General features: G+C 38.2%; 2 protein-coding genes across 2 annotated transcripts; one reads left to right on the top strand and one right to left on the bottom strand.

Annotated features, from left to right (window-relative positions):
* The first annotated feature begins 505 nt into the window (after positions 1 to 505).
* On the top strand, positions 506 to 7903 carry tigara (TP53 induced glycolysis regulatory phosphatase a). Its single transcript, XM_083916910.1, has 6 exons — positions 506 to 593; positions 1966 to 2003; positions 2085 to 2206; positions 2477 to 2554; positions 2665 to 2775; positions 6549 to 7903. Exons 1-6 carry the CDS (start codon positions 523 to 525, stop codon positions 6936 to 6938), a joined length of 810 nt encoding a protein of 269 aa, XP_083773036.1. The 5' UTR covers positions 506 to 522; the 3' UTR covers positions 6939 to 7903.
* Positions 7904 to 10114: 2211 nt separating this feature from the next.
* On the bottom strand, positions 10115 to 11336 carry LOC310949134 (fibroblast growth factor 23-like; the record flags this gene model as incomplete). Its single annotated transcript, XM_083916467.1, has 3 exons — positions 10115 to 10513; positions 10616 to 10716; positions 11123 to 11336. The coding sequence occupies 3 exons, from the start codon at positions 11334 to 11336 to the stop codon at positions 10115 to 10117; spliced, it is 714 nt and encodes a 237-aa protein (XP_083772593.1).
* Positions 11337 to 11355: the final 19 nt, after the last annotated feature.

Here is an 11355-nt window from a genome sequence, read left to right as displayed (position 1 = left end):
AAGATTGGCAAACTCCGTTTCACCCAGTACCAGCCTACAGTAGCTGCACCTAACAACAGACAACCATGGCAACCCGCAATGCCAACTGCTATTGTCAGAAAGTCAAAACCCTTCATTTTTTAAAAACATTAATTGACTAAATATATTTTTTTGTGGAAAGGCAAACATTTTATTCTGTACCCCTTTAAATGCCCCTTGGTTGTGTTTTTCTTTTTTCAACATAGCTTTTAAGAAAGATTCTACATATTCAACCTTTAAGGAATAAACTTATAGTACTTTTATTATATCATTTGTATTCAGCCAACCCAAAGGAAGCGGGGCTTATAGAAGGTCTACCTGCACTTTCTCTCTCACGCTCTGTGATAGTGATAGACAGTGATAATTGATGTTATAGCTATAATTTAGACCAACAGCAGCGTGTTCCTCCCGCCTGCTCCACCCTGGTGTGTGACATTTCCAGGGGAGGCGCGAGACACGCACCGACTCTTCAGACCCGGTTTTTGATCAACTATTACGCAATCAATGCGCTATCACTCTGTCTTTACATCCCAGAGCATGAAAGCGCTAACGTGTGGGCTAACTCTTGTTCGACAGTAAGTGCATTTGACATTCATGTTTGGTGTTTATGATACATGTGCTCAGCTCGCCGCTCCTATTTATAGAACGCTTCAGTCTGTTGTGGTCTCTCTGTGGAGCTATCAGCTAGTTTTGATAAAGTCTGAATATATTTATATATTCATACATGTTATGTTTATATGTGTGTGTGGTATTGATAGTTTCTTTGCACATCCTTAAAACAGGTTAGTTTCGTTAAAGTCCGCATTTATTTAGCATTTATATATATATATATATATATATATATATATATATCAGAATCAGAAATACTGTAATAATACCAAGGGGGAATTGTTTTCGTTTCAAACTCCAGCTATAAAATAAACATGTTTAACAACAATATTATACAGACAACATATATTTATAAAAACAGAAATATCAAACATCAAATTTACAATAGTAATATATACCGATCAAAAGTACTGTAATGATGTGCAAAGATAGATTCAAACTCTAGCAGGTGTCATATAATATATTACTGACAAGCACAAACGTGACCTATGCAGTGACCTTGGCAGTTAACATAGCCTCATAACATCACCAGGACAGCCATTGACTGGAGTGTCATATGTAGCCTAACTAAATGAGGACAGTTTCACCTGCAGTACTTCCTCGAGACCACCAGAGACCCCCCTCATCAAGCACAGGATTATTATTATTATCTGGTAAAAAAAACTAAATCCGTTTATTATTTGATATATGTTTTTTAATTTGAATATCATACTTACAAACACATAAAATCCACTATTTCCTTTTCGCACTTGTTTACGGTTCACAGGTAGAACCATTTAAATTAAATAAAAAAACCCAGAATCCATAAAAAGTTAAACTTTTGATAAATCTTTTACCCTACTAAGATTGGTTCCAGCCTCTCCAATGTAAGGATTTGCTGATTTTTTCTATGTTATAAAGGCTAATTGTAGATTAAATGTCTTTGGGTTTTGGTCTGTTTCTCAGAAAAATGAGCAATTTGAAGTTTTGAGTTTTCTTGGGCTCTGGGAAATTGTGAAAGGCATTTTCACTCTTTTCTGATGTTTTATAGACTAAAAGATGAATTACTTAAATTGAAAAACAAATCAGCGGATTCATTGATGTGTAGTTGACACTGGCACAATTGTTCGACAAACATCTAACTTCTTCTAAAAGCTTTAAGGGCCCAAGGTTTGACTTTCTGCCCTGCTGAAAGGTCCTCGAGCAAAATAGTTATGCAGATGAAAGTATCTCCTTGTGTATATATGATAATAGGCATGAAATCCAATGTTTAACATTTCTCTCTGTGCTTTAACTGATGATATTAATGAATAATATTAGCTCCTGTACTTTGCCATTGATAAATCATATTTCCTGCAGTGGGGAAACGCAGTACAACAAAGAAGGCCTGCTACAAGGTAGCGTATGATTAAAGATATTTGTACTGTCTTATGTTTGCTCTGTTTCTTACTTCATCTTTCCCCCCCTCCCCCACACAGGCCAGGCTATAGATTCCCCCTTGTCTGAGATTGGGCTGCAGCAGGCCCAGGCAGCAGGCTGTTACCTCAAAGATGTCCAGTTCAGCAACGTGTTTGTCAGTGATATGCTGCGGGCCCTACAGGTACCATGCTTTTATTTTTCTGAATCTCAATTTAAAAAAATTAATCGAAACAACTCAGGATGCGTTTTTTTACGTCATGATTAGATGTAATAGAAGTTCTCTACACTGTATGTATTAAACAGACCAAGTTGGAAGGTATAAATCAATACACCAACAAATCAAGGTCTGGAAAAAACTTTCTAAAACTTCTCCTGCTCTTCCCTATAGAGAGAATTGACAGTGTGCCCTAGTATGTCAGTATGTGATGAGATGATGTTTTATTTCTTACAGACTGCTGAAACAATAACTAAATACAACAGTAGTTGTTCTGGTCTACAGATGGTGTGTGACCCTCTACTTAAAGAGAAAGTAAGTGGCTTTATTGCTGATTTTTCTCTCACTAAAAAATGTTCTTAAGATATATGCACTTGTTAACCAATAAACCTGAGTCATCCAGTGAATGCTTTGTTTTTTTTTAGAGTTTTGGAATAGCAGAGGGGGGGAGGCTGCAGGACGTGAGAGAGATGGCCAAGGCAGCCGGTCAGTCGTTTCCTGACTTCACCCCTCCGAAGGGTGAGACTCAGGAGCAGGTGAGACTGGGGCTGTAGCTGTTGTAGAAGGGGGGAGTAATTGTTTCTCTGTTATTCTGTTATTTAGTATATACTATATTTTAGCTTTTTATATTTGTCTGTCTCTTTGCCGTCTTTTTCTTCTTGGAAGCTTTTAGTTGTGTCCCAAATGTCTCGGCTTAAGACACCAATAAAACTGTGACCTGTGGTGGAATATAAGTACATTTACTCAAGTACTGTAGTTAAGTACACTTTTGAGGTACTTCTACTCTACTTGAGTATTTCCATTTTATGAGACTTAATACTCAGAGAGAAATATTCAGTACATATGGTTTCCAGTACCTTTCCTATCCGGTGAAATTTTACATATTTCTTTATCTTCTGAGATAAAATCAAATAAAATATCCACAGAAAAGGGACCCTTTAATGTCAAAGTGAAAACAGTTTTTTGATCAAAATTAATTACAATAAAATGAATAAAAAGCCTTTGGTTTGACTAGGACTTTGTTTCTTGAAAGGCATGTGGCCAAATGTAATTTTTCAGTGCTTTTTGGAGCACAAATTAAATTCCATTCATCTCCATTTGATTGGGGTGGCGGTAGTAGTTTCAGAGGTTGATACACCTAAAAGTTTTCTACATAAAACCAAAACTATCCACATGGCCACACCACAGGGGTGTGTGAAAACTTTTAGAAATAGCTTTTGTAACTTGGTGGGACTACACCTTTGAAGGAATACTCATTTGTATATCAATTACTCACCAAGTGTTGCCTGGACTTCATGAAGAAAACTTTGTTTTTGTCACACCCCTCCACGGTGAACCAAGAATCACTAATAATCCAGCATGCCTCATTTATCCAGTCGCATGCTCAGTACGTCCCAAACACTTCCCACTTTTGCTAAAACCACACTGTGTGTGTGTTTGTTTGTTTTGATAAAGTTTTTCTGTCGTTAAACGTAGCTTTCGTTTTTGGATTCCCAGTTCACCATGGAAACGTGAGAAAAATGAAGTTTGGATGAGTGACTGATATACAAGTGATCATTAGGGATGAAGTATTCCTTTAATGCTAAGATGATCGAAGCAAGATCGTAGCCAGTAGAGATACACTTGGAAAGATCATCTTAACCTTAAGATGCTTTAGGGAAATGGAGTGCTTTTCTGTTGCACTAACAATACTCAAATTAAATCTATATCCATATGGATCCGACTTGAATGCCCTGATACAATATACATATACTTCCACTAGGTGGCAGGGAACACTCATCTTCTCAGCCAACCACTTTCTCCGCATGGATGTAACCTGCTGTCTCAGGTTCTTTTTGCATCCACATGTATGTCTTTTGTATCTGTCAGAGCACTTGTGAATCAGGAGGATCAAAGTACATGCTCTTCCACTGTCGACTGCAGAGTGTTCGTCACTGCCCCTGATTAAAAAGTCACCACTTAGCTTTGTGTTAGAGGCCGCGTGGGAGTACAGTGCATGTGTGTGTGTGTGTGTGTGTGTGTGTGTGTGTGTGTGTGTGTGTGTGTGTGTGTGTGTGTGTGTGTGTGTGTGTGTGTGTGTGTGTGTGTGTGTGTGAGGGAGAGGGAGAGAGAGAGAGAGAGAGAGAGAGAGAGAGAGGGGGCGTCAGAAGGAGGGATGTTCTATTTCAAAAATACCTCGTCAGGCTTCATCCATTAGATATTGGCTTGGACGTTAACTCTGGTCTAACCCAGTACGTGACCAGCACTTCATGATGATGATGCAGATATACAAAGATAGATTTGCCGCAAGCAGCGGGCGCCCCAATCAGTGTCAGCCACAGGCCTCCCTCCCAGCTTTCCTAGACAAGTTTCAGGTTATTGCATCAGGATGAAACTGAAGTTGGTGTTTGTGTTTTTTTAATAGTAAAAATTGTACCTTTGTTGTTTTGTATCCAACGACCTTTAACTTTTATCTTTCACATTTCCGTGACATATGCTGTTCAGGGAAGCCACTTCAGGTGACTATGGGTAAAGATTTCAACTATATTCTTATGAAACTTCCACAGTTGGTTACTTACAGAATCATATTTTTTTGTATTACAAGTTTTCTGAAATATTATGTGTAAATATGCAAATGAGGCATATGTGTGCTCCAAAACATAAATCTAAACACTGGAAAAAGCCAGGTTCATAATTCTTGTTTCATTTTTTTGACCTTTTAGAGTCAACGGTTTTTACAGAGGAAATTTAGAATATCAATTTATTTAACTCAACAGCCATAATAAAATATAAATTTTCACCATGTTTTTAATGATAAAATGTTAATAATTAGGCTATGAATGATATATGAACAAATGGCTCCATGAAAACCTTCAGAACATAAATAGGAAGTAAACTGAAAGTTTTTAAGTATGCAGGTGATGCTGAGATGGAGACTTCTGGCTCAGTGTGAGACAAAACTAATATAGAAAACTATACTTTTTTTTTTTTTAGTTTTTTTTGCCGCACCAATTTGAGGCCCAAGTGGGGTACACATACGAATAACATTAACTTATTAATCTTCTATTTGTCTTTTAGTGCCATAGTGGGCTCAGTTGTAATTCTAGAGCTTTGATGTTTGTTGAATGCCCTGGGTCTCTAGTTTGTGGTAAGGTTTCATGATGCTGTGATTATCCTAGAGCTCACAACAGATCATTTTATGATTAAGTATAAAAGACTAACATCATCACACATGAACATAATTGGGCTCATTATCCAACCGCTTGTCCATATCAGGGTCGCGGGGGGGCTGGAGCCGATCCCAGCTGACATTGGGCGGGAGGTGGGGTACATCACAGGACACATAGAGACAAACAGAGACAACCATTCACACTCACGCAATTTATAGTCATCAATTAACCTAACATGTGCATGTCTTTGGACTGTCGGACTCCGGACAACCTGGAGAAAACCCATGCAGACACAGGGAGAACATGCAAACTCCACACAGAAGGGATTCGAACCAGGAACCCTCTTGCTGTGAGGCGACAGTGCTAACCACCACACCAGTCAGACCCAATTTTTGCATTTCCAAGACTGTTTAGGGACTGCAGTATGCAGAAATATGCACATACACCACTTTAGAATAGGCAGAAATAACACATTATGAACTGCATGAGGTTAGCATATAGTGGCCAAGTCTGTAGATCATTTCATTCATATCTTGAGGTCAGAGGTCAAGGGACCCCTTTGAAAAGGGCCATTCCAGTTTTCCTTTAAAGACTTTAGGGAGGTTTTTAGCCCACTTCCTGACAAGTTAGTGACATGCCTGGTACCAATAGGTAAATCGTTAAGTTTCATGTGGTACTAATATCGTCAAGATAGCTTTAAGCAAAAGCCTGCTACAACCTCTTAAAGATGCTCCTGTGGGTCTCTTACTGGGGTGACACCTGCAGGTTGGCAAGTCTGATTTCATTTATCTAAATGCACCTTATTACATCAAATTCCACACACTTGTTCCACAAGACCCGACAGGTTTATAGTAATAGTGAAAATAACATCTATCATAACCCAGTTGATTGCTGACATTAAGACAATTATTTCTTGTATCACAAGTTTTCTGTTATTTAAAAATATGGAAATGAGACATTATCTGATGCTAACTTTTAGTGAATTTCGGAGGAATCTCCAGAAGCAAAGTGTAGTAAAATAAACACCTAGTTTTCTTTCCACTAGTCTAAAAGAAGACATGTTATGGAAGCTAAAAAAATCGACTAGTGCATCAAAAAAGCAATGTTTGTGTCGCAAGAGAAGCATGGCTGAGTTTATAACAGATGTTTGCTCTGTTCAGGTGAAGGAGCGGGTAAAAGAGTTTTTGGAGAAAATGCTCCAGCAAATCGGGGCTGAACACTTGCATGACCGAGGGGAGGATGAAACTTCCTCGTCTACTCCACCAGAAACATCTACTCTGGAGAGAAAGGCAGACGACGGTGTCAGGGGTGTCCCGGTCCACGCTTTGGTTGTCACCCACGGGGCCTACTTGTGCGTTGCAGTGCGCTTCTTTGTGGAGGAGTTACAGTGCTCCTTGCCTCCAGGTTCTGACAAAGCACGGATGTTCTCTTTAAGTCCTAACACAGGCCTATGTCGGTTTATACTGACCATTAGAAAAGAGGACGACAGGTTCAAATTGTCAAGAATCCACTGTGTGTTCGTCCACAGAGGGGACCACATTAAACAATAGATGCTACATGAAAGGAGGTGTTTAGGAAAAGTACAGGAGATAAGGAGGGAGAGGAAAGTGAGATGTACAATGTGAAGAAGCACTGAAAGTTTACAGTTTTAGAAATGTTTTCCTCATTGTTCAATATAAGCATGTTTTGACAATGTAATTATCAAAGAAAAATAAAAGTATTTAGGTGCCGTTGATTACGTGGAGGTATCTTAAAAACCCATTATAGAATACTTAAATTAATTGAATTCAGAATTTAGAGTGAATGATTTGGAAAAAGAACAATATATTAAAGTGATCATGGTGGGATTTATGAGAGGATCTGTACCAAACAAAGATTAGGCTGAAACATCTCTGCAGCACCCCAATACTTCAAGCTATTTAGGCACATATTTTGCGATTCTGAGAGCATTTCGATTAATAGTTAAGTCCTATCAGAAATCCAGTTTTAAATTACCAAAATATGGATTAAACAATACATATAATACACCCCCCGTTGTGGCCTACAAGTAAATTCACCTTCATTTAAACTCAGATAGAGGGTTTGTGTATGTGTCATCACTTTGTTACTGTCTGGCTGATCATTACTGTAAATGTGTGCAGCTTTGCGCTCTAATGAGTCCATGTTTCTATTTTTATTCCCCGGAAGTTCACAGATCCTACGTAGGAACACAGAGCTGAACTGCAACAGTGTTTACTTTTTGGAAATCAGTGACTTTCATTGTTGGGAATTAACACTTTGGTCAACAAGGGCAACATGCCACACTCCACTGTAGCATGTATACGCGTCTTGTTTTATACATTTCAGTCCACTCTCGGTGTAAAACAAAATCATTTATTGTCACTGTGATTCTGTAGTTGAAAACACTTTATAATGTAGGAATGTTAGTGGGTTTCTTAAATAATGTTACGTCTCTCTGTATTATAGTCAGATATCTGTGGAAGATTTCGTTATGTCATAAAACTTTTTTTAAAAGGTCAGTCTACACTGTTTCTCATTTCTCACCTTTGCATGATATAATTCTTTGATTCTACATTTTAATTCATGTATTCCTTAAGATAGTATTTGACTATTTGCCAGTTACAGTATACTCCATTATCAGCCAAAATCAATCAGAATATAATATATATACCCACTTACTCCTCAATAACCTACACATCTACCTATAGTACACCTACCTCAACATCAACTTCCATTACCGTATATGTACACTGGTGATCAAAATTAGAGAACAAAGTATCAATACTTTATTTATTGTAAAATACTGTTATTTTTCATTGTTCATAATTTGATCTGATGTGGCTATACCGCTGCTGTACTAGCATGTTTTTTAAATAACCAAAGCACTTCAACAAAAACCTTTATTTTGTGAAAAAAACAGTGAGCAAAATTTGAGAACATTAACCATTGTGTCAGAAGAGAAGATTTAAGCAATATTTTCTTAGGGCTATAGGATTAAAAATGAACAGGAAGTGTAGAGGCTCTGCTTTGAATGACTTCAGCACATCTGCGCCCACAGGACATCACTAGTTTCTCACACTGCTCTGGTTTGATCTTGGTCCATTCTGACTCAGTCTCTTCCACAGTTTGGTAACTGTAGTGGGTTTCTTAGACATTACTTTGTCACTAAAGATTTTTCATAGATTCCCTATGGGAGTGGTTCTCAAACCTTGTACATGACGTACCACCTCAAAAAATATCAGGCTCTCTGGAGTACCACCACTAAGACCAATGTTAAAATACAGTAGTGTATGCCTACGCTATTCAGATACATTTTTTTCTGTTTTTTCCTAATCAGAAGATTATTTATTGTCTTCAACCATGACTTCAGTTTCAGAGGGACTGCTTAATATTCTCCTTCTGATCTGCATTTCTCTTCCTAATAGTTCCCATTTGGAGCCACAATTGCAGTGTTTTTAAACTAATTATTTCACCTCTGCTTACGCTCTTCTCTTGCCATCACAGGCATCACAGGCATCTCATGACCCATGAACATGCAGGCTGATACTGAAACAAAAATATTACAGGAAATGCTAAACTTATTTCAAATTACATTTCATGGATCTTAAAAGTTTAAGCAACTTATTTTGAAACAATTTAGTATTTCGATAGTATTCTATTTATTTAGTGACTAAAGTTGCCTTTTTTATTTTGGAGATTCTTTCAGGTACCACCAGAGAGAGCTTGACCACCTGTACCACTGTTTGAGAACCAGTGCTCTATGGGGTTTAGATCTGGACTCTGGGCTCGCAACAGTATTCAATCTAACAAGTCTTTATACTTAGTTGTCTAATTTTGATCTCCTGTGTGTGTGTGTGCGTGCGTGCGTGCGTGCGTGCGTGCATGCGTGCGTGCGTGCGTGCGTGGGTGCGTGTGCGTGTGTGTGTGTGTGTGTGTGTGTGTCTTGCCTAAATAATGGACAAATCAGACAGACAGTCCACAGAATAGTTACCATTTATTTTTCCACATCAGAGGTAACACAACATGAAATATATAAATAATAAAACAGTAGGCTAAGAAGAAAGTCATTTAAAACATTTCAATAAATAAATACCTTATCATCACTGTGACTATTGGTGGCCTGCACCTGATAATTTGATCCTGTTTATGACTGTATTATGGTAATGGTTATGGCATCATGGTAGATGATTTGTTTCTTCTTTTTCACTGGTCTATTTTTGTTTACTTTGTAAACTCCTATCATGAAGCTCTATTGTATCAACAGATGTATGTATAAATATTCATAATTACTTACAGATTACACATTTTTACATATGCTAAACAAACATTGCCACATCTTAGCAGAGGTTTAAAATTTAACTGATGGGAGAGGTCAGCAGGACGCTTGCTGCATGATTATGCAGAATGTTGCCAAACTTTTCCTTCGTTCAAACAGAAGTCTGTACAAGCGGCTGTGATGTAACACAGTTTATGAGCACATTACCAAGCGTTATAGAACTATAAAAACAAATTCTTCATTCTTGAATCAAGGATATTTTAAAATGTTCTCTCTTTTTCAGAAGTTATAAAATATTTATGTTTGAGAAACCACCCTCCAGTGTCAGTCCGATTCTACCAGCCTGATCTGTGGCTCTCACAGAAACTGCAGTCCACTATGCAGTCAAACGTAAAGTGAGTATTCAGAACACACATAAAGACTAGCCGCTCCTTTTGACTTTTCACTCATTCACTCTTGTTCTGCTCGGTCTGCAATATTAGTCTTGACAGGGCTGACAGGCCCGTTGGGCTGTAAAACCCTTAAGGGGTCATCACAGGAGGTGATGGTCTCTTTGGACACAGCACCGGCCTGGTCCTGCTCAGGCTGCCCATGTTCTGCATCCTTGTGGTCCTTGGCAGAATGTGAGGGATGTGTCTCTGATCTTAATGGATCAGATGGGTTCACAGCTTCACTCCTCCTGTGTCTCTTTACCAAGGGACCCAGGAACCTCTCCTGCTGAGCAACTCGCAGCTCAGCTCCCTCCAGTTTGAGCAGCCGGCCTCCACTTATAGAGTAAAACACATAATGGTGGTTCACCAGATCTAACCAAATGCGCTGGAAGAGACAATTTTTGGTGTCGTCCTGCCTCTGTTTGATAGAAAAAAGCCAACAAATACAAAAAGGTTACTCTTTTACCTTCACTCATTTTCTGACTTCTCTCAACTCAAGTGCAATTTAAAAAATACTTACAGAGTTGTACAGCTCTCCCTTTGAGTCCATACAGAGGAACCGTTTTCTTCTCAAATCAAATATTGACATAAAGTTGCTTGTATCTGCTACTGGCAAAAAAACTGTAAAAAAAAAAACCCAACAAAACAAAACAAGCCATCATTAATTATAAATTTAAAAAAAATGATACACTGCATATTAAAAATACTGTAACATTTCTGGCTGCCAGAAATCTTGTTTGTTTGCATAGATGACTTGCAAAATATGTGTCAGACACCTAAATTACAACATGTATGTGTAATCTTATCCAGAAATATACCATGCAGATTGTATCTCCAAACTTTTATCTTATGTATAAGTACATTTTTTGCTCTTTTTTTTTCTTCATGCAATTGCCCTCTAAAAAAGACAATTGAAACTAGGCAAAGACATTGTTGCATTTAGTGTTCAAATGCATTTATTTTCTAAACTTAATGAAATAATCTGGAATGAAATAAATTATGTTTATAAGGATATAGGCAGACTAACCCAGAAAGTGTCTGTGAATGCCTTTTCTCATTGATCCAATCAGCTCCAAGTCGAAACGCCCGATACCAACGGACGTATCCGCATGTGCTCCTGTGTTGAAGCTGCTCTGCTGGCGCTGTAAAAGTTGCTCTGAGTCCCGGAGCCTCGGTGAACAATCCACCGGTACGGATACATGTACAGCAATCAGGATGAGTGAGAAGAGAGCCGGTTGCATGATCAATGGGGATGCTGTG

Source organism: Echiichthys vipera, assembly GCF_963691815.1.
Source record: "Echiichthys vipera genome assembly, chromosome: 7".
Classification (NCBI taxonomy): domain Eukaryota; kingdom Metazoa; phylum Chordata; class Actinopteri; order Perciformes; family Trachinidae; genus Echiichthys; species Echiichthys vipera.
The sequence above is the reverse complement of the archived record's forward strand: the minus strand, read 5'-3'. Positions and strand labels throughout refer to the sequence as shown.

Bases quoted from the DNA above. Each gene is read 5' to 3' on its own strand.
- tigara (XM_083916910.1), top strand. From the start codon at position 523: ATGCGCTATCACTCTGTCTTTACATCCCAGAGCATGAAAGCGCTAACG. The intron at 594-1,965 runs GTAAGTGCATTT...TATTTCCTGCAG, and splicing joins GGGCTAACTCTTGTTCGACA to TGGGGAAACGCAGTACAACA. The intron at 2,555-2,664 runs GTAAGTGGCTTT...GTTTTTTTTTAG, and splicing joins ACCCTCTACTTAAAGAGAAA to AGTTTTGGAATAGCAGAGGG.